At 40.9% G+C, this 23,643-nt stretch overlaps 1 protein-coding gene across 9 annotated transcripts in view; it reads right to left on the bottom strand.

Annotated features, from left to right (window-relative positions):
- The window catches only part of MEIS2 (Meis homeobox 2), a 207,929-nt gene that overhangs the window by 121,914 nt on the left and 62,372 nt on the right, over window positions 1-23,643 (bottom strand). For all 9 annotated transcript variants that reach the window (XM_030318540.1, XM_030318542.1, XM_030318545.1 and 6 more), the window contains one exon: window positions 21,503-21,648. In XM_030318540.1, coding sequence (XP_030174400.1) covers window positions 21,503-21,648 — 146 coding nt within the window. The remainder of the gene's footprint in view (window positions 1-21,502; window positions 21,649-23,643) is intronic.

The raw sequence follows: 23,643 nt of genomic DNA, 5'->3' as shown, positions 1-23,643 counted from the left end.
AGAGACAAAACCACAAGACCTTTATCTGCACTTCAAAGTCAGCAAAAAAACATAAGTGCAGGTAATCTCCAAAATTGCCAACCTAATTCTCAAATCCCAAGCACTTCAAATCCTAAGTGTGGATGCAACTCTGTATCTGAGAAACGAGGAAGAGATAATGACAGGAAGGGGAGGCAGGCGGGGGTGACATAATAGCAAAATGATTTAGCCACAAATGGAAAGATGAGTTTTCTCTCAAAAAGGAAAAACGAGTGATAATTCAGTATGAAGTTTTGCCTGAAGAATGAGACAGAACATTCAAGAACACCTAAAAATAGGAGGTAGAAAGTGCATATAGTGTTTGGGTGTCTTCCATCATTATTCTGAACCTAATACATTCCCATTTGAACTCAGTTTTGTAAGTTTTATCATTTAGACCCAAGAGATTTCAATGGCTGATGAGAGCTCTCAAGCAGGTTTCCTGAACCATCCCCCTTGGAAGCCCTCTAAAGTTTGGTAACATAAAGCCCAGCTTCAGATCACAGGTTCCTTCAAGGATTGACCCTAAGCAGTCACCAGGTAACACTCAATGCCAAACAGGAGAGCCTTAGAGGGTACACCTCAATGCTTTCAGGATGGGGAACACATCACTCCCTTAGGCCTACTGAGGCCTTAGGTCCAAGGGGTTTTGCTTTCTTGTATCATTGATTTTAACTACAAACCTCAACAGACTGGGATGAAAGGAAATACAACTGCTCCCAAACTCTGGTTCTTTTTGATTATGAAAGTATCTGACGTACGAACTTTAGGGAAATAAATTCTTTTCAAGAATGAGAATTTCACTTGCGTCACAGCCCAGCATGTTAATGTGAACACAAGCCCACGCCAACGTGAGTGACTATTGTCAACAGTCAAGTGAAATGCTATGCCAACGTATAAGGCAATGTCAGCTTCCTAACGCCCAAAGAAAAGCCACGTAACACGGGGCTACCAAGATGAAGTAACGCACAGCCCCAGAGGGCACAGATTTCTGCTTTATGTAAATCAGAGCCTGTCACGGCATGCATGATTCACTGCTCAGGATGTACTCTCCTGTGACGAATGAGTCCCGCTTAATTTGGCAGTGATTATGCGGGTTGCTGGCCCTCTAAACCCCTTTGAACTTGTAATTGCTGCTGGTTTAAATAATGAACATTAAGGGGAGTTGGATTCATAAAACTGTGGATAATTACATTTTTTTTCTTTTCTTCCCCTTTGTTTTGATGCAAGAGTATATTCACACACACACACACACACACACACACACACACACACACACTTCTAAGGCCACACCGATCACTGTATCATGCCAGGCTGTGATCGAAATAAACTGCAATCTTGTTCAAGGGTTGGTCAGGGAGGGCAGATTTGAGGGTGGGGGAAGTGGAGGCGGGGGAGCAGGGGGAGCATCTGTGAGCTGTGCAAGAGGGAGCTCAGAAAGGCCTGGATGCTGTAGGAGAGGAGGAGCAATGGCACTCATGAATATTCATAGCTAGTCACATCTGTAGCAGGCTCGCTTTCTACCTTTTTTTCCCCCCTGTGCAGTGCAACATAGAACACTAGTGCAAACAAAAGGAGGGGATTTTGCAGCTTCATCAAGCTCCAGATTTGCTCATGGCGGTGAAGTTTCTTCCTCTATGCTTTTTCAATTCTACAGTTGGATTTCAATTTGTAGGAGTAGAGAGCGAGAGATGGTATATCCCTTTTCCTTCTACTGAGAAAGAAAAGCGCCCCAGCTCCACAGTCATGGGTTGGAAGACATCACACAGTTACACAACACACGGCCGACTCCAAGATCTGTCCCCCTTCTTCTCCCTACAGTTGGTCAAATCCCCAGTACCCTTTGATCCCGCAAAAGACAAATTTTGATTTTATTCTGAGAAAAACGAAGTGGTATTGGAAGGGGGCAGAAACCAAAGTTGGCCAAGTCAGCTAGCTGCTCCCCTCCCTGAAACAACAAAGAGTGAATGATAAATTTAGCAGCCTCGTGTTCAGTTTTCAAACGCTGCTGAGATTTATAGCTTCGCTGCTCCCATGGCAAACTAAGCTGCTCACAGAAAGCTATCTGTTTTTGATTTCACTCTGTTTTCTCTAGTTTTTGTTCTTCTTTCTATTTGCAGGTTTTTTTTTTTTTTTCAACTCTGCATTTTCTTTTTCCTGGTGTGAGTCGAATATCAAAGGCCAGGGCTGTTGGTAAGCCTCCAGCTTGCAAAAGCCACTCAATGGGATGTTATTAGAACCTACGTCACAACACAGTAGACAGTGATTAATAGCAACTGTATCAATGGTAGCAACTTTTCAGAAAAAAAAAGAAAAAAAAAAAGGATGCCACTCCAGCAGCTGAAAAAGGGGTCAGTGCAGCAAAAATAAGAAATGTCTGCAAGAACCCAGGGCCCGTAAATATTCTTTGGAGAGTACAGTACGCAGGGATTGTGTTTGACAGAAGGAAAAAGAAATTCCTACTATGCATATAATAAGAACTTTTACCTTTAAGTCACTTATACTTAAAACAGCTACACATTAATTTAAAATGAAGTCTGTGTACAACTTTGGAATCATTTTATTGATGTAATGGTGTCCCCCAAAATAACTAGCAGATGGATTTCCACCCCCTCAATGAAACACTGAAACAAACTGCAGAATTGTCAAAATTTTATCGTGAAAGCACACACTCTATAAAAAGGTTGATTTTAAATGAATTGTAAATTTGCTTCATTGCACAATATTTTTCTAAAATTATAACCGGAAAGTATTCTCTGTTTAATTTTTTAGCATATCCTTTCACAAAACACATCTGCTGTGAAGTATTTCTAATTTGTGCTAACTGCTTTTTAACAAACACACAGTTGTCACTATGCCATCTAATGTTATTGGGGCAAAAAAGTACATTCTCCTTCACTCTCTTCCTAATAAGAATCTTGAGCTGTGTCCAGTGGGGCAAACCAACAGAAAATACTACAATTATCTGAACTCCAGATGCGAGTGGCATAGAGGGGATCAAAGAAATGAGGAAAGATGGAAATGCAGTCACACCAAATGCATTTCCATCCAGTATAGGAGCTGGAGGTGGTTGAAACAGCAGGAAGGTAAACATGTACAGAAAGCTTGCCAGCTTGTGTCTAATTTTTAGGAAGATAATAAGCAGACGAAAAGAAAAATACCACTAACTAGGCTATGTCAGAAGGTCGGTTGACCACAGAAAGGACGGAAGATGCACTCTTAGCTTTGAAGAGTGAAAATGGAAATTACCTAGTTACCATCCAGTACTGTTTTGTTCCCTATTTATTTCTATCTCACACCCCTCTAATGGACTTGTGGAAAGTGGGACTCCATGGGGTTTGGGACAGAGGCGAGCTAATGACACCAAGAAGTTTGAAATTTCGCCTTCAAAACAATTATGAAAACTAAAAGAGACATTCCCCCTCCTTAAAGGGCAAACAAAATGATGATAGCTAACTTTTCTCAGTACTCAATACAGACAATGTAGCAAATGCTTTGTCTGCACATTATCTCCCTTCTGCACTCTTGATAACACAGGGAGGAGGCATTATTATTACCCCCATTTGACAAAGGAAGAAATTGAGGCTATTAAAAGGTCAAATAACTTGCCCAAGGCAACTCAGCTAATAAGAGACATGCTTTCAATCACTGTATGATCACTGAGTATTTTCTTTATATTTAGAATTAAAAATCCACACACAGTATCTTGCATGGTAAATTTCATGAAATCAGAGAGAGCAATGAAAACCAATGATTGGGCCTAGCTTGTATCTTAATGATTCAAGGAATATTTTATCATTTCTTCATGATATAGTATCTTGTAGATGTGCCTTAGAAGAGGAGAAAATGTGGCTATCTAGCCAAAAAGATCCACATCATCTCATCAGTATTTTAGATTTATTATTTTGTGCAATTTCAATTAACAGGCTTATAATCTAAATCTTTCAAAGTAGTACTGATTTTTCCAGAAAATATAAATAACTATATATGCAAAATATCTTATTTCATCAACACAACTGAGTTATAAGAATAAATTTATACTTGTGTAGTCCAACCTTCAGTCTGAGTACAAAAAGCAATAAATTGTACCACTAGAACTTAGACTTCTTGAAATAATAAGAACCCAAGCAGGCTTTTCATTCATTCATTCATTCATTCATTCATTTATTCATTCATTCACCAGTACCTCTATCCAAAAACTCCCTTATAATGTACCAGTACAAAAGAAGACATTTATATCATCAGGATGAAAGAAAGATGATTATAATTTGCTTTTAGGTATCTCCACTACACGGCAGGAAGTAAGGCACACATAGTGCCAAACTTTAAATCATCCTCTGCTTCTTTCCTTAAAAACAAACCAGGGAACGGAGAAGGAAATCTGGAGTGCTGTTGCCCCTCCTCTAATGACGAAGTAGATTCTGGGTAATGACTATCACTCAGCACACCAGGTCAGATGCTGAGGGTCCCATATTAGGTTAACTGCAGCTTTAAGCTGATGCAACTATGCCCCAGACCACCCACAGCTATACTTCATATCATGGTGTGAGGGGTAGAGGAAGAAGGGCAAGACTAATCACTGAATACCAACCTCATTCGAGGCACTGATAAGCTGTTTTACACATTCTACTTCATCTGGCTCCTCCCCACCCCAACAATCCTACCCATTTTACAGATCAAGATGTAGACATGTTACATAGCTTGCCCAAAGAAACAGTGCCGATCAGTGGCCTCCTGTGAGTTACCAAAGCCCTTCCCACAAGCCTCGTGAGTGTTACTAACCCACTGTGTCTCCTATTTCACCCCTGTATGCAGAGGAGTCATCAAGACTCAAGTCCCAGAGCAAGTCAAAACTTTAGTTATCTTTATGTCCCTTTTGTCCACTGCCCTCCTTCTCATTCATCTTTTCCCAACTGTGTCAGTGGAATATATGCGATGTACCTACAGTACACGAATGACAATTCTATTTTTTAATGTTTATTTATTTATTTAAAAAAAATTTTTTTTTTAAGGTTTATTTTTGAGACAGAGAGGCAGAGCATGAACAGGGGAGGGGAAGAGAGAGAGAGGGAGACACAGAATCTGAAACAGGCTCCAAGCTCTGAACTGTCAGCACAGAGCCCGACGCGGGGCTCGAACTCACAGATCGTGAGATCATGACCTGAGCCGAAGTCGGACACTTAACCGACTGAGCCACCCAGGCGCCCCAATGTTTATTTATTTTGAGAGAGAGACAGAGAAGAGAGAAAGAGAGAATCCCAAGCAGGCTCTGAAGCGGAGCCCAACAAGGGGCTCAATCTCACAAACTGTGAGATCATGACCTGAGCGAAATTCAAGAGTAGGGTGCTTAACCAAATGAGCCACCCAGGCTCCCCACGAATGACCATTTTAAATGAGTATCTGGTCGTAGTATTTCAGGATAGAAGCATCACAATACCATTTATCCAATTAAATCGTACAGCATCTAGGAGCTTAAAGGACCCTCTAGATGACTCATGGAGATAAACTGAGCGCTTTGAGAAAACACAATCTCAGGCTTGTGCGTATGCACGTGGCGCTCCTGAGGGTAGGGAGCGTGTGGGAAGTGCGGGACGAGGGCTGCCTGTGGTAAAGGGCAGGGCCCAATCACAGGTCCTGTCTAGGCGCTGCCTGTTCATCTGATTGCTCAGTGTGAATTTCAGATATAATCCAAACAGGAGTGACAAAACCCAAAACCACAGGAGCAAACACTGGCTTTCAAGTGCTGTGGGAACAGAGACATTTGTTTAAGTAACCACTGTTTTAAAATTGCATACATAGTAACACCAAAATAAACAGCTTGCGATGCTGTTTATTTTAAGATACACAATAGTAATGTAAAGTGCGGCGTGCCCCAGATCCGGGGAGCCCGAACATAATTTACAGTTGTAGAGAGCCCTAGGAGGGCTCCACACACGCCAGGACTGTCTACTTCCTGATTAGATAACAGTGAAGGTCAGAACGCATTGCTTTTTGTGTGTGCGGCAAAGAGCAAACAAGCCACCACAAAGACCTAGCTCCTCCTGCTCGCTGTGAATTATGAATTGAGTCCTGTGGCGAGCGGGGTTCGCCAAGTCTCCTCTACAAAGCGTGTATTAATCACAGGTCCTGAGGAAGGGTCAAGAGCACAGCCTGACAAACCAGGGAATGAGCCTGTCTGCCGACCACTGGTCACCGTTCCTTTAGTCCTTCCCCTTCCCTGATCTAAACACCGAAGAAGGAATAGAAAAAAAAAAAAAAATCTTGAAAATACACAAGCTGGTTGGGGCGCTGAAACATATGTAAAATTGAACTCTAAAGAAAAACAGCTACATCAAACAAACCTTAAGCACGATCAAAATAAGAAGCCTATTTGTGGTTTATTTTAGGCGACTGAGCTGTCCTCGCACTGCCTTCTTGGCTCCTCCTTCCCTCCTCTACCCAGGTGCTCTGGGGAGACGTTTTAGGGATCTTTATTTTGGTCCCTCTACCCCAGTCTTTGACAGTATCCCAGACAGCTTTATTAGCAGAGGCCTGCAATCCTAACTGGTGAGTCTTGGCATTGTGCTCCTTTTGTTTGGTCTCCCCACGTCCTAAGTTAACTTGCCTCTTTGCCCTCGCCCTTACCTGCTGTGTCACTGAACAGAAATAACTTTGATCTTTGCCACAGACGTAACTTCCACATCCTTGACTTTCTGGAACTTGAGTTTGGCCTGAAATAGGATTCTCCCTAACAACTCTCTGCTATGACTGAACTGTGTCCCTGCAAAATTCTTACCTTGAAGCCCTAATCTCTGCTGCCATGATGTTTGAAGAGCTTTTAGGAGGTAATTAAGGTTAAATGAGGTCGTAAGGGTGAGGTCCTAACTTCACAGAATTGGTGGCCTTGTAAGAGGAGGAGAGAGAGATCTGGCCCCCGCCTCACACACTCCAAAGAGTGTGAGGACACAGTAGGAAGGGAGCCACTGGCCACCCAAGGAGAGAGTGCTCGTCAGGCACCGACGCTGCCCAGCACCTTGATCCTGGACTTTCTAGCCTCCAAAACTATGAAAAAATAAATTTCTGTTGTTTAAGCACCATCCCCACCCCAGTCTGTGGTATCTGTTATGGTGGCCTGAACTAAGACACTCTCTCACTGAAGTTATCCATTTTTCCTCCTTACCAGTCCCTCTGGTATCAGGGAAGAGGCCGGACCTTCCTCTCTTACGTTCTCTTACTTTCTCTCTCAGCCCCTGATCTAAAGCTTTCCACCCACTTTTCTCATGAAGTCCATGGCATTTGCTGTCACTCTTCTCCATCACTTTTGCCAGAAGAATGTTCGCCTCTAAGACACCTCCCCTTTCCCCAATGGCTTCCGTACAAGCTAGAAGGTTCCTCTTCACTTCACTGCTTGCCTCTACTTTTGAAGACTTCAATATATATGACAAAGACCTTTCAAACATCTTGCCTCTCATAATTCCAATGTCATCCGTCTCTACTCCATCAGCCCTGGATTTCATCAAGCAGAGATACTGCATTTCCAAGATCACAGACCTTAAAACGCACCTGCCCTGCTTCTCTATTCTGCCTCTTAATCTTCATCTGGACTTGTAACTTCTCAGTGGGCTCCACGTGTTCCCAATGTCATTAGCCTCCCTGCCTAGTATGGTTCTTTATTAGAATAAATGCATTGTCTTGTACCATAAATATAGCACACATTTTACAGAAAATTTAAAACACACAAATAAGTGTAAGAAGAAACTAAAAGAAGTCACCCACACCTCACTACCCAAAGATAATCACTGTTAACATTTCATTTGCTCTTCTGTGTGTATATCCATATATATTTGCATTCACAAAAGAAGAATCATACGATAAACACTGCCTTACCTGTTTTATTTTACCTGATAATACACTGAGAGATTTTTTCCATACCTCAAAATATTTTTGAGAATATAATTTTTAATGATTACATAGTAGTCCATAATATTCCATTATGGTCTCCTATAGTTGGAAATATAGGTGGTTTTCAATGTTTTATTGTCATAAATAATATCTTCATACCTCATTTTGCATGATTTTGTATATGTTTCTTATTACTTCTTTATAATAAACTCCTAGAAACTGAATTACTGGATCAAAGGATAAGAACATAACTAGTAATACATATTACAAGTTTAAATTCCCGAAAGGTTAAACAAATTTTTATTGTCATCATTAAGGCAGATAATTTCCTTGCACTCTGGACAGTGCTGCATATTGTTTTGGGTTTTTCTTAATTTGATAGAAAAAACCCCCGATATTATGTTGCTTATTTTTAAGTTGATTTGGTTACTAACTACCTTGAACATGTTTCAAATGCCTATTGGCCATCTGTATTTCTTCTTTTGTGAATGGACCTATTCATCTGTGCCTTCATTGTACTTTTTTCCTTATCGATTTGTACACTTTATTTATTAAGGAACTAATAATCCTTTGCCTGTTATATCATGCCACACATATATTTGCCATTTTAATGTCTGCTTTTATGTCATGCTCTTTCCTTGACATTCAAAAGCTCTTAATTTTTATTTTTGTTTAATTAAACCTGCCACCATTTTTCTTTATAATTCCTTTGCTTTTATGCTCTGGAAGGATTTTACTAAGTTAAAAGAAAGAAAAATAATTATATTTACTTCAAAGAACTCTTAAATGCAGAACTTGTTTTGATGGAAACTACGAATTGTTTTTTTTAAAAACAGTTAAACCATTAACCAACAAAACATGTACCGACTTACTTTTTTTTCCTCAATTGATTTAAAGTGATGCCTTGAAAATTAATAACTATCTATTTGGATTGCTGTGTGTACTCTTACATAATTGTTCAAATGATCGTTCTGCCTATTATGGTAGCTGGTACCCTATCACGCAGCTTTATAATCTATTTTAATAATAGTGCAAGACCTCCTTAATTTTTCTTTTCCAAAAATATCTTGACTTTTCTTAATTGTTTCATTATTCACATGAACTGCAGAATCATTTTTCAGACAAGATCCAAAAAAAGAATAGCTCATCAGAATTCTTACTAGCCAGCCATTCAAGAATTCGCTAAAACTCTCCTTCTCACTCAGATGTAGGTTTTTCCTGTCATCTGCTCTCCCCCTCCTCCCCCTCTGTGCCTGAGCTCTGCCTGTGGAAGGATGAAATGGTGCAGAGAGGGTCCATTCCGGCCTGGCCCTCTCGATCCAAGGCCTCACTGCTGCACCTTCCTAATTCACTCCTGATCACATTCTCCACATTTCCTTCTCATCCAGTTAGAGAAGCTCATCTCTGAATTCCCTCAGCTTTCTTCCTATTCTTTACAGAAGGTGTCTGTCTCCTACCTACCTTTCTACCTGTGTTTTGCCTTCCACCCTCCCTGGCTTCCTCTTTTGGAACCTTGCATTATCTGTTGTCATTCTCTCCACCCCTCCACCCCTCCACCCTGGCTCCCTTCCCATTGCCAATGCAACACCTGATTCACCTACCACACCCCTGCTGCTAAGCCTGCCACTCCCAAGGCTGTCCTCTGTCCTTCCTTTGTTCCCTTCCAACTTTGCCTGCTCCCTCCTCAGTTTGTAGAATTCAAAGGTAGACCATGACTTCCAAGTGCCAAATCTGAAGGCTTATTTTTAGTCACCACTGTCCTTGATCTTTCTGCAGAATCTACTTCCTCTACTTTGAAACTCTTTCTCGTTTCACATGATCTGATTATGCTCCTACTAATCTGATTTCTTTATCTCTGCTCATTGCTTTCTCTCTCCTTCCCTTTAAATGGAGTTTTCAAAAAGATTCTATCCACTAACCCCTTCTTTCTGCGCTCTTTTCCTTACTTATCTTTATCCAGTCCCAGAGTTCCAAGCATTGCTTCTGCAAAGATCAACCTCAACTCTTACCACAGGTTTCACCATTTCTAACTTCCACAGAGGCTCCCCACCTGGATATCTGGGCTGTGGGTCTAAACCTGGGGCCTCAATATACCTTTCCAAGCTTTCCCCACTATTCTTCCATATATATTCTATGCTTTAGCTAAACAGGAGTCTGTCTTAGGGGCTGTGGCATCCACGAATCTCTGGATGTAGAATCAAAAGCAGTCTGATTTACCATCCAGATTGAAACTATATTAGGGAAAAAATAAAATAACCTCTCTAGTCTCTTCTTGAAAAGAGATAATTCTATGTCTCTCATAGGATTTAGAGATGCAAAGCTGCTCATCCCCACCAGCTTGGCCAGCATGAAAAGTGGCAGACTGGTGAACCGGTTAATTCTCAGGATGAAGAGTTTATGGACAAAGAACAAAGATGTCCAAATCCCCAAGGAGCTTGTTCCAAATCTGTAATCATACAAGTGGGAGTAAGTTCATTGTGAGGTTTCTTTGCTATCATTCACCCCATTCTTTCTCTCAAGTTTGAGTTTAGAAATTTAAAAAATTACTTTCACTCACAGTGCCATTTATAACTGTGCCATTATAACAGCATGAATGGCCCATAAGGCTTTTGTCCTTTCCTTGTACATATCATGCTAACTGTAGCATTTGATTCCCATTCCAAACAGATTTAGGGCAACAGAAATAAGTACAATATTTTCCTTTGAAGAGTATTTCAACCCCTGCCCAAGTTCAGGTTTCATGGAGCTGAGACAGAGCAAATTAATTATTTCAGGGGACTATATGAAAACATTAATGAATATGCTTGCGTAGTATTCTTCCCTTTTCAAAGGCCTATTTCTAATCTCAGCTAACTCTTAGAACAACAAGGTGAGAAAAGCACGCTCAGAGAATTGAATGACTTGCCCAGGATAACTCAGAGAGCAAAAGGCTGAGCTGAGAATAAGATCGTATTCAAGTGACTGCAAATTGATCCTAACTCTGCTGCCTCTGGCGTGCATGTGGGTGTGTGCACGTTCTTCTCAACAGTAGGAATTTCTTCCTCCTTGCCCTGAAATGTTTGTCTTTTTGTAAAGCACAAAAAAATTAACAGATTGTCTCCACATCAAAGGTAGGGAAAGCACTGATTCTTTTATTAATTCCAAACGTTTCCACTATCTACCCCAATCAGGCCCAACTATAGATTGAGGAGGATTAAAGCACCTCCTTTTTGCTTAACTATGTACACATTTAAAATAAGTGGAGGGAGGGTGGCATTTGGGATAGGCACTGACAAGAGAGTCAAGCACATAAGACCCAAATCACACTTTTCTTTAAACTTGCTCTGCAAAAATAAATAAGTAGATACTTTCAAACTGTTTTGAAACGATTCTCAGGCTGGTAACAGAGGTCATATTAAAAACTGATGGCTTTCACATGGTCATATTTGATTATCACTTGAGCAGTTCACCAACATAAAAGTCTCAGGATTAGGCGGTAAGAAGGGTCTTCATCAAAGTGCCATCGAGTAGTTGGGGGGGATTTGCCGTACAGGTCTAAACTTACGGTTTGCTAGAAACTAATGAGAAATCGACAATCGACTAATAATGATCTCATGTTGCCCATGCCCTCTTACCACTTTTTTTTTTTTTTTAATTCATTGTGAGGGAAGGTTTAAAACAAGGGTAACAACTCATGGGCTACCTGCAGGTATCTTGAAACACTGAAATGGAACCTATAACTTTTCACCCTGGGGAAAAAAATAAGGCTGCTTTTATAGAGTTCCAACATGTCACCAAACCTACAGGGAATAATCCAGCATTCATCTCTTCTATTGATAAAAGCTTTTCTCTTTTTGAAAGACTAGAGTAACACCACCCCCAGTACACTTGGGTTATTTATTGTCAGCTTATGACACAGTCCCACCACGTGTCCAGGGTAAGAACTAAGCCATTTTACAACTGTAGTATGACTGGAGTCATGGGATTATCCTTTCCTAAATTACTAGTTATGGAGTTGCCAGATATTTCCAATTCAAAATTAATTCTGAAATAAATGTAAATGTAGGAGAATGATTCAAGAAGTAAATATATCTGGGGTGTCTGGGTGGCTCAGCTGGTTAAGCATCTGACTCTGAATTTCAGCTCAGGTCATGATCTTGCAGTCATGAGATCACGCCCAGCATAGGGCTCCATGCTGGTGCTGGGCATGGAGCCTGCTTGAGATTCTCTCTCTCCCTCTCCTTTTGCCCTGCCCCTGTGCTCACACTGTCTTCCTCCCTCCCTCCCTCCCTCCCTCCCTCTCTCTCTCTCTCTCAAAAAAAAAAGGAAATATATCCTGATCTATATATCTATATCTATATCTATATCTATATTTAGAGAGAGAGAGAGATATACAATACCACGAAAGCTGAGGTATTAAAATTAAGGGCAGCAACAAGATTTGGTGGATGAAGAGTGGCTCTTCATTACCTGGCTATGGTAAACAAATCATATATCTGTAAATTGAGAGGCTGGTGGTTGGAAGGGGACGGATTAGTGGCTCACGTTAATTTTCTATAATGCTCAGAGTAACGAGAGAATACTATTCTCTTCATTTCTTGTCATCTCAGAATCCCACAATAATAATCTCTTGAGTTGTAATTTTTTCTTTTTGTGGACAATCAAGTCAAATTCAACAAATATTCATGTTATCTATTATAACCAAGAAGTAAAACTATAGTTTAAGAAAAATTATCTGCCATTATATTGTGACTTGACAACTTACCCACTATTAGATAAAAACAACTTAAATCAGTTCTGGCAGATTTGGGACTTGGCAGTTCAAAATATGAATAGCAAATGTAAAAGCATGAAAATGGCATTACTATTATGTTTTAAGAGGATAATACACCTTTAAAGGGTGCCAGTGATTATTCTGCATACTGTAAACAACGGCTGCCAATCAATTTAGAAAGTGGTGCGCAGCACATAAATGTAATAAGGCAAATTCCACTCAACCAACCTAATGTTTCCTACCCAAGTCACTACTTCTCAACAGGAACAGTAGGGCTATGTATCCCTTTTACACTTCATAACCTGGTCCAAATTGCAAAAACTGACTCCAGCACAGAGAAGGGAGGGCATTTTCAGGAGTCCTCTGAAGTCTGTGCAGCAGTGGTCTCTAAAATCAAAATTAATCCTGAACACGAAGGTCACTTTATGACCCTGTCCTGCAGCAAAGCTGAGGGTTGGTGAGTGTGCTCATAACCCAGTCAACTTGGCCTTGAGTTCTAATAACTCCACCTCTCCACAGAATATACTGGTAAATGGTGGTGGTGGTCGTGTGGAATGAGGAAATGGAAATGTTCCCTATGATCTGAATGAATATTCACGGGTTTCACTAACAGCCTTTAATGGCACTCTATTCTTGGAGGTTTTAAATAGCTGAATATTCAGATATGCACATGCCTTCTATTTTCTTTTATTCAAGGGTCCTCAATTCTCCACCTCTTTGAATTCTGTAACGTATTTTTAAACAATTATACTTAGAGTGATATTTTATGAAATTGGGTGTTAAACTTTGAGCTAATAATTATTTTAGTGTCTTTTTGATGGTAATTTAATAAGCATTTCATTCTTCAATCTTCTCACTCAGTCGCTCATTTTAAAAATGTGTCTGTCAGCTATTCGCTCATAATCTGGGACTTGATTTTCTTAATCTATCTCAGCTGAACTTTTTTTTTTTTTTTAAATGGGATTGCTTGATATACTTTTGAAATATCTTGACCAGATGTTTGTGCATCGAGGAGACCACACACACCTCATCCACTCCCACAAAAGGCCACTGCCACCACCACTGTACTGGGGACCTGACCTCCGAGTCACTCAGAATGTGGACAAGGACCGCTGAATCCCAGACACATCAGTCTTTACGTGCAGAATCCCTGAGAATCCAATTCCAAACACTAAAGTGGGGACTCCAAGTAAAAGGTTCTGACACAGCAACATGCAATTTTTTTTTTCCCTCAAGAGAGATAAAATAAATTTAGTTGCAATTTTATTTCTTCTAGAGGAGCTTCTAGGATTCAACACAACATTAAATTTTTGGCCTGTCTCTTTAATTTGAGAAATTGTACAAACGGCGACAGATGGCACACAGAATTGACTTATGTCCTCTATTCTTTACTGAAGAAGGGAGTGCATAGAAACTTTGATAAAGACAGAAGCTACAGTATGCAGGTCACTATTAAAATTATCTGGTGGCTCTTTGGACAGCTAGGATCAGAACATTCAGGCTTTCTTTTTTAGGCATTCGTTAAAACCAACCAACACTGTTGTAGGTTGACACTGGTGATCACAGCCCCGACGTTCAGTACCCTCCCTGTCCCAATAAGGACATGATGGATGTGCCATTAGCTTTGAACCTCGGCAACCTCTGAAATTACCACTCTTCCCACCCCCATCTCCCACCCCCACCCCTCAAAATCATTATGAAATGGGAAGAACACTCAAGCTTACAGTTAATTGGAAACATTGCAAGGGAAGAGGAATGCTTAGGACAGCATGTCCATGGGAAAATAAATCACCCAGCATTGTTATTTAATGCATTGTGACATCATTTCCTGAAATTAAACAGAGATGACACCAATTCAGAGGATCTCCAGTATAAGGTTCCATTCAAATAATTCACAGATGTTTTCTCCTGGCAAGCAGAAAAACAATGCAAAGGCTAAAACTAGGGGCAGCCTCACTCTGCTGCATGTTTGTGGGAAGCCCTCTCTGCTGGTGTTTTTCAGCTGTGTGTTCTGCATATGCATTTCCGCATAAGTATTTCCCAGCCCAACAGCCCCACTTGCATTCAGCGCTCATCTGTATCTCTGAATGTGAGAGAGGCCATCTCTCACTGCATAAGTAAGTCCAACATTTTATATTTGGTATTAATGTGGCCTATAGCAATTGGTATTAAGTAGCTCAATCTCAGAATCATAAAGGCTCGAATTTTCAAGGAGAAATAACTAATGTCCATGGAATACTGATTCAACTAACCATTCAAGGCCCTTCGAAAGGTATCTAATGATAGTGATGATCAGAGAGAGTCTCCATGGATGCCCTTGTGGAATGAACAAGGAGAGAAACCAGGGTAGACATGAATGAGGTTGGCAGCACCAGATCTCTCATCCTGGTTGATTTTAGGAGGTACTTACTACTAGAGGCCTTAGGCAGCTGGAAACCCAAGCACACAGTCAAAAAACCAAAATATCCAAAATCTGTGCAGCACATCACAGTTCCAAACTGACTATATCGTTTGAACCACACAGCAACCCAAACAGCTAAGTAGGACACATATTTACTGTTTTAGTTTTCAGGTAAGGAAATCGGTTCAGACGTTGACAAGCCTATCCAAGATTACAGAGCTCAAACCAAGTCTCCTCATTTCACATTCAGTGGCCCTTTAAAAAAAAAAATATATATATATATATATACACACACACACACACCATGCTGTCTCTTAGACAGCCTAGACTTGAACACTCTGAGGAAGCAGGAGACTCTAGATTCTGTTCACATACTGGACAGTGAAAGGGAGCATTTATACTATCAAAACCAGGCCCCAGATAAGACATTCTGGACTGTTCCATAACCAGTTTCTTCTTCACCTCTATCACACTCTATCTCAGAAGGCTCACCAGGATGTTCAGTTCATTAGTACCAGTACTCTCTGATGCTATCATTTAGCAGAACTGAGCAGTTGTCAAATGTTTATATGGCTCTAGAAAGCATAACTTAGATGATGTTCTCTCCTGCTCCGGGGCATTTGGGATCTGTTTGGCAAAACCTGATTTCCTCATCTCACACAGACCAGGAAAGTAAGCGGTAACTTTGGCTGCCCAGTTCCATTGGTCAAAGCCTCCTGCTAGCCATTCAGCTAGATTAAAATAAGAAATATATTACATATTTATTCTAAGAGTCAGGCATAGGGTTGAATGCTTTATATTCCCTTATTCAATCCCTGCAACAACCTAAGTTGGTTCTAGAATTATCCCCATTCTACAGATATGGAAAACGAAGCTTAGAGAGGGTAACTGCTCAAGATCAAAAATCGACTGTGTTGCTGATTCCAGGCCCTGCGTTTTGTTTTGCTTTGCCCCTGATAATGAATAACTGAGAGTCATGACACAGGCAGAATCATATGCCTGGAAAGCATATGAAAGGACATGTATTGTTTCCCTTCCATTAGAGTGGGACATATCTAACTTCCCCCAGTCCCAGGCCCTGTGCTGCTAACTTTGACACTGGATCACCTCATTGAAAAAAAAAAAAAAAAGGAGCCATCTAGGTCTACACATGATGAAGAGAACTAATTAAAAGGCAGAATAGTTTAAGTCAGTGTCTCTCCTCCTGTCTCTCGTGTGCATGTATGTGTGGGTACAAGAAAAAATTTGAGATGACTAAGTTAACTGTCACATGGTCTTTATGAACTCACTGGAGAAGAGATACGTGCTCCTCTAATGTAACATGGAGCTGTATTTACTCATAACTTGGGTACACTGTCTCTGCAGGATGATAAACTTTAAAACTCATTTTTACTACCAGAGACATTTACAAAATCCCATAAAACAATCTCTAATGGACGAGGAGCCAAATGACTGAACACGTGAAAGGCAGGTTTCATCACTCTCCCTCACCACCAGACATGGAGAGAGGAGTAAAGCATTTTGCCATGAACAAAGGGCACAGTTTTTAGACCCTGCAGTTTCAAGAAGGCTGTGTGATATGACATCACTTTAAAGTAAATTTGCTTCTGATTCCGTACACATATCTTTAAAAGAAGTCCCACATCCCCTAAGTGTGAGCTTTAGCCCCGTGTTTTCAAATAAGAAAACCTTTAGTTAGAGACTGGTATGAGCAAGCAGTGTCTTTGTATAGGAGCACTTCCTGTTTTCATTCCGTGATCAAATATATTCTTTGCAGCACAACTAGAAAGCTCTCGAACGTGGCAAGTGGAGGTGCCTGAGAGCCTAATTGAGCACACTAAGGGCTTCTTGGCGTGGAGGAGTGTTTCATGGTTATGAATAAACCGTTAGCCCTGGTATTATTTCTTGCTGTTTTCTTTCTTTAACTATCTTTGAAGTCAAATAAAAACAGTTGTAATGGCAGGCTTACTTTTATGATACCATAATCTCCATGTGTTAGTGAAAGGAATATACTTCCCTAGGATTTCCCTAAGTTCTTTTGCCATTGGGTACTTTCCAGCAAAAGCACACACATTTCCAACAGATTCTTTCTTCAATCTTCACTAGATTTCTTCGTCTGAGAAGCCAAACAGAGCCATCAACCAATAGAGGAGGGGGGTAATAGTATACACAACATTTTCAGCAGGTGAATTGCTATATATATATATATATATATATATATATATATAGCTAAATATATATATAGCTAAAAATATACATATAGCTAAAAATATATATATTTATATATATATTTAGCAACACAAATATATATGAGCTTACTTTTTTTAACGTTATGATGAGTGTTTTGAAGGGGATTTTTAAAAGACATTTTGGAAATTGGGAGTTAGAAACCAGAAATTAATTATTTAGACTCAGATTAAATTTAAATTCAAAGTGCTTAACTCCGAATATGGAAATTGCTCAATTCATCAAATAGTTTTTTTTTTAATGCCACTTTGGATTTAGTTTAAATATTTCCTTCAATATAATCAATGAGCCGCAAGTTTATTAGTTTTTTCCTTAAAGTCGGTGGTGCTCAGGAATTTGAGACTGTTTTAACTGTTACAGTTGTAGTGGAACTTGTTCTTCCAAGAAAACTGAAGGTTAATGATTTTTGTCATATTGAGACTAAGACTTAACAATTGCTACAGTTGGCCTTTGTTGAGGTGGGGTTCTTTTTTCTCTGGGCCTTTTGAGGTATTCAGAATAGGTGACAATAGCATGCAGTTGAGAACATATGTAGAGAGACCCCTGTGGCTTATTGGAAAAAGTTGCTCCGTGCTGGTTGGGTGTTTGGAAAAAAAAATACAACCAGAGTTCTTTTATGTTCTGCTAGTTAATGAATGCATGAATGTCAAAATGGGCCAATGGCCCATTCAGGGGGCAAAGCCTTAGCAGCCCCCTTCTTTAAGAACACATCCTGAGATGCAAAATACATTTGCTTAACAAATTAAAATAATGAGATAATTCAATTAGCTTCTTTTTAAAAAAAGAAAGAAAAAAGGGTACATCGGGGATTATTGTAATACAAGAACAGGTCATACCGCACAAAAGAGAACAAACCAGTTTGAAATAATGTTAAAGAGACTAATAATGGAGGAATGCACACTGAATCATGCACTTGTGAAGAAATTTACATGAAATAATAATTTAGACTACATCTATTTTCAGTGAGCTAGAGCCAACATTTCACTTTGAAAGTTGAAATTAATTAAATGACAGAAAAATATAGTGGGCATCTCTATTTCCAAGGACTTCCTCATGCCTGTTAGTGCATGTAAGAAAAGAAGTCTAAATTAACATGTCGCTAGTTAGGGGTCTCTATTCTTGGTTTCTGAGCTCGGAATTATAGCTGAGTAAATCTTTCAGCTCATTAAAGATTGGAAAGTAAAAGTTTTACAGGACCATCCTCATCAAAGTTACTGAACCTCTTCTCTGCAGTTGGGGTAAAATCTGGATGAAGAGGGAAAATTTGTTCAAAGAGAAAGCCGAGGAGAATTTCCTTATGATACAAGGGAGGTGCAGGAAAGGCAAGGGAGGGGAGCAGAGAGAACGACTGGGAGACAAAGCCATTGGGAGAAACTAATGAAAGGGGCATGTTGTGAAAGAAGGTCATGGGGAGGAGGGAGAAAAATACAGCACTTCGCAGAGAGTAAAAAGAAAGGGGATGATCAGAGACTGGGACAGAACAGTGTTCTGGCTACGTGCTCCAGAGCTGAACCAAGAGCTGTGGGTGCAGGAATGGAGGCCGCAGTGTGGAGACCCTGCACTGTGTCCCTCTCACTTGAAAACTGGGGACACGTAAGGTCCGGAGAACTTAATGGACTCACTGAGGTTCAGCTAGCACAGAGGAGAGCTGAACTCAAAATGCGGGTTTCCCGACTGCTTGGCTGAGGCTATTTGATTCTTTTCTCCCTGCTCCAAAGACAGACATTCGTTAAAATTTTCAGTTGGCTGGAGAGTTCTGCACAAGGTCTTGAGTTCCTTTAACTAGATGAAAGCACTCTCAGTGTGGGGACAAGGTCTTGTGGTCGGTCTGTAGCCCCCTGCACAGCCAAGCCACCAGGGGTGCCCAGCAATCCCTGGCCACCCACAATTTTTCACCAGTGGCCACACTGCATGGTGGGTTCAGTTCAGGACAGGGAGGTGGGAGGCAAGGTATCGACAGGACAAAGCAGGAGGTCCAGCAAGAGCTGTGGACACAGCGTTGGAGTTTCAAGGCACAGAATATAGGTGGTGAAGAAGAGAGTCGGCTTGAAGAGAAAGGTGCCAAATCTTCTCTACTCGGAAAGGCTGGGGGAGCAGGAAGTTTTAAAAACAAAGAGAACAGCACTTTGCTTCTCCATATTTCCTCCCCCTCTGACGCTGGGTATACTGATGGCAGAGGTTGTGTGAGATTTATATGCCACTGGTAGAGCGGATAATGATTTTAGCAAAGTCTTCATAGTGCTGTGGGAAAAGCACAGCGCGGGGGACAAGCAAGGTTGGGTTCTGGTGGCAGGCTGACCTTGAGTTAATCACTTCCCTCTCTGGGCCTCAGTTTCCTCACTGGTAAACAGAGCAGCTGAATTCTCACAGGTTCTGCTGTTCTGTGGTGTTGACTTTGACTACTGAGGGGCTGCAAATAACATGGAGAGGTCTGCTTGTAAAGCAGTTGTTGAAATCTTTATTTTCGGCCAGGAAGGGCTGGGCATGAAGGAAGACGGAGGGAGGAAACCAAACAGGTGAGCTAGTGGGGAGCAAGCTGTTTGCCTGCCATCCATGTGCTCCTGCCCTGCCTTTCTAACTTGCTACTCTAACCAAACAACCCTTCAGTTAAAAATGAGAAACCCCTCCCCTCACACTCACTCGACTTCCAAATTAAAAACATTTTACAGGTTAGTAAATCTCCAGCTGAGGTGATGTAGCAAAGAACAGCTGTGAAGTAATTTTGATAATGATGAGAATAATAGCCGCATGGCAAGGTTCAGGGCTTTGCTGTTGCAGCTTCAGTGCTCCTGAATAGATAAAAGTGATTAAATACTCCTGATTATCCCTGACCAATATGTAATGGATTTACAGCCCTTTCAATTAGTCAGTATTTGCTTAGGACTCATTATTTTGTCTTTGGTTAAGTAATCAGCCCAGAGACTGCATGTTCTGTCTAATTCCTCTGAGCCGAGTCAGTGCAGGGCCCTGACCTTTGAAATGGCCATGGCTTCAAGGCAAGAATAACCACTACCACGGCAGCCTCGTTGGTTCTCCCCTCTAATCCTGACACCACGGGCCAGATCGATACACCTTAGTTTGCTACTAATGTCCTTACATCAAAATGGCCGATTTAGGAATGTGAATTTATCTCTCCCCCCTCCCTGCCGCCACTCCACCCCTTGCCCTTTGTAGCCCAGCTGGAAGAGCAGATCAGCAGTCACCACCATAAATAAAAGTGGAACCTTGTCCTGGACCCATGACACTGTAACTAATGTCATTCAGCATGGCAACACACAAGTTAGAGAATCAAAGAAGACCTTCGGTTTTCAATGCGCTACTCTATATTTAAGCATTTACCTAAATAGAATGGCCTGAAAACAATATCATAGCAAGACACTGCCTCTGACGTCTTTACCACTTTCCCAGAATCTCCAAATGAACAGTAAAACAGGAGTGCCTAGTTCCCTTGTAAAAATACATCGTGATTTTTTTGTCATGAGAGTCTTAGAGTCAATAGTGCACAGGGACACGTAAAACCCACTGCAGACAGGAGGACAGAGATAAACTGTTACTTTAAAAACGTTGCATGGTTGATCTCTTCCCAGAAGTGAATAGGGTTAGCTTCTAAGAAAAGGGACTTGAAGAGCTAAAAAAGAATCCTTAATCTCCACCTTACAAACAAAGGCTCTGGAGCACCTATAGCCCTTCTGTGTTTGTCACATAAACACGTGCCATGTTTGCAAGCTGCTCCAACGATTACACTTGCACCTGATACCATGAGCTTGGACATGCATGTGGCAAGGTGCTTTTTTTTTTTTTTTTTTTTTTTGCCTCCTAGAGGAGATGGCTTTCGTTAAGACTGTAATCAGCGGTGTGCATGGGTTTGTGAGCTCCTTACAGCCATTTCCCTTGTCTGCAGTTGCCGTATCTGAAGCTGCCCTCACACCTTGTAGCATAAATAACAAGTTTGCTTACATATACTGTTGAGGGCCCTAGACCATATTGAATAAGGTCTGTGCCTGGCTTAGGAAAACCAAAATCTCCTCCTTTCTAGAGGCTGTTCTTTGGATAGTGAAGGCTGACAAAATCTTAGCTGCTCTGTTAGTCATCAGATTTCAAGAAAGGGAAAATAGGCACCTGATTTTTAAAAAATCTGTATCAACCTGTAAAGTTTGCTAGGAGAAGGCAAAGCAAGCAAAAACGCTTTCATCTTGACTTACTGTGAGATGCTGGAACAGCCATGCTCTCATGATATTTGTTGCTACTTTGGGGAAAATGCCTCTTTTCTTCTGACGTTTTTTGTCCTTGTCTGGATCATCATCGTCACCTGTGCCAGGTGAGGCTACACTGTTGTCTAAACCATCCCCTGGCAGAAAAAAAAGAAAAAGAAGAAAAAACACATTAGAGGCAACACAGAAAGGGTGCCAACAACAATGTGCAGCTGATGATGAGCTCAGCTCAGCTTGTTGAAAGAAATCCATTAAGCGGGTATATTCTCTTTCATTAAAGTATAATTGGAGACACAAATATGTAAAAGACAAAATTAAACCAGGCCTCTTCAAATGTTAATTTTGTGTGTCTCACACTCGCCCATATCATTAATTCAATTATAATTGTGCACTTGACACAGTGCAGTAGCTCTTTGTCAATTATGGAATCCAATGTGGGAAAACCGCCATCAGAAAACCCATTCGGTGAAAATCCACTCCCATGCCCATAGTGAACACATACTGTAGGGTAATCAAGTTAAATGTTCTGTAGTCTATATATTCCAGGCTGCCTGCATAGGTGACAGTAACTGTGTCACTGTTCATTGCACATAACACACTGCCTGCTCAGCCCCTCCTAGAACTGTCACCTCCTAAGCACGCACATTCACACACTCCTCAGATGACCCTGCATTCGGCATTTGCATGACATGAAAACTTTTAGCTCTCTGCACCACTGATCATGATCATTATCATTTATACACACACACACACACACACACACACACACACACACATGAAGGTAGGGTGCTCACTTAATCAGAAGTTTCTATCAACATCTTTCTCTTCTGTGCTTTTCTCCGGCATTAATTGTGCATTAGCAAAAATCATTTACTTTTAACAGTCATAGTTATTTTTTCTTGCCCTCCAGCAAAAATGCCTTGAAAGCCTGCCTGGAGGGCATCTAAATTATGTATCTGAAAAACTCTTCTGGCAAGGCATTGCAGGACCCCTACTTTCTTAAAATTCATACGAGCACGTCTTCCTGTTTTTGGGAAGGCATCAATCAAGAGCAGCAATATATGCCATATCCCTACATTAATATTTGAACTAATAACTTTAAAAAAAGGAAAGAAACAAGATCCGACTTGTGGCATAATCAAATGCAAAATAAATGAAGAATACGGGGACAGCGCTGGGGCTTTATAGATGGCTGTGTTTTCCTTGCACATCATTAGCCTGGAGCCACACGAAAGAGGAAAACAGAGAAGTGGAGAGTTTATGCTCCCTGCTGGTGTTTAAGAAGCTGGGGTCCTGGAAGGACATCTGGGAATTGCACTGAGATGGGGGTTTTTGTAATTTAAGAATAGACATTCATTAGCAGTAAATGCCATAAATCCCATGCTAAGTAAAAACCTTGTCCAAGAAAGCCTAAAACAATAAACTCTGTGCTCAATGTAGCCTGAGCTAGACGTTCCGCAGCTTCCCGGGGAATGTTATAGATCCACCAACTCATTCCCAGACCCGTTCCTTCCTCTTGGACTGGGCCACACCAGCACGTCCTGCCCACTGGGCCCCTCCCCTTCTAACTTCTGGGTCTGCTCCGTGGGCTTCCCTGTACCTGTTCTTTTCCTTCCTCACCAAAAACAAAAACAAAAACAAAAACAAAACAAAAAAAAAAGCCCTTCAACCTTCTTTGACCAGAAAAGCAGAAAAGCCACAGCAAAGAGCTGGCAGATTAATTTTATTGACATTTCCATTTTCACTGCAATGTGATACCCTCCATCACATGGAAGAGATGACCCTCACTATTTACAGACTGACAGGCCACTTCATTACAACCACCCTGCCCCAAGGCAAAGCAGCTCCCTTCCATCTGCCCAAACACTAGAGCATGACCCCGAAGTTGCTGTTCTCTTTTTCTCTTTTTCTTTGCCGTCTGTTATGATAAAAAAAAAAAAAAAAAAAAAAAGAGTCAAAGGGACCCCAAATAGTCAAAGAACTAATCAGAGTACAAGGAAACAAAAGGCATTTGACTTCTGAATACTGAATATATGGAATCTAGTCTTCACCTACATCTGTCTTCATCTGCACACCCGTGTATACTAGGGGTCGCTTGCACAAGGAGACACACACACACACACACACACACA

This window comes from Lynx canadensis, chromosome B3 (assembly GCF_007474595.2).
Source record: "Lynx canadensis isolate LIC74 chromosome B3, mLynCan4.pri.v2, whole genome shotgun sequence".
In the NCBI taxonomy this organism is placed as follows: domain Eukaryota; kingdom Metazoa; phylum Chordata; class Mammalia; order Carnivora; family Felidae; genus Lynx; species Lynx canadensis.
The sequence above is the reverse complement of the archived record's forward strand: the minus strand, read 5'-3'. Positions and strand labels throughout refer to the sequence as shown.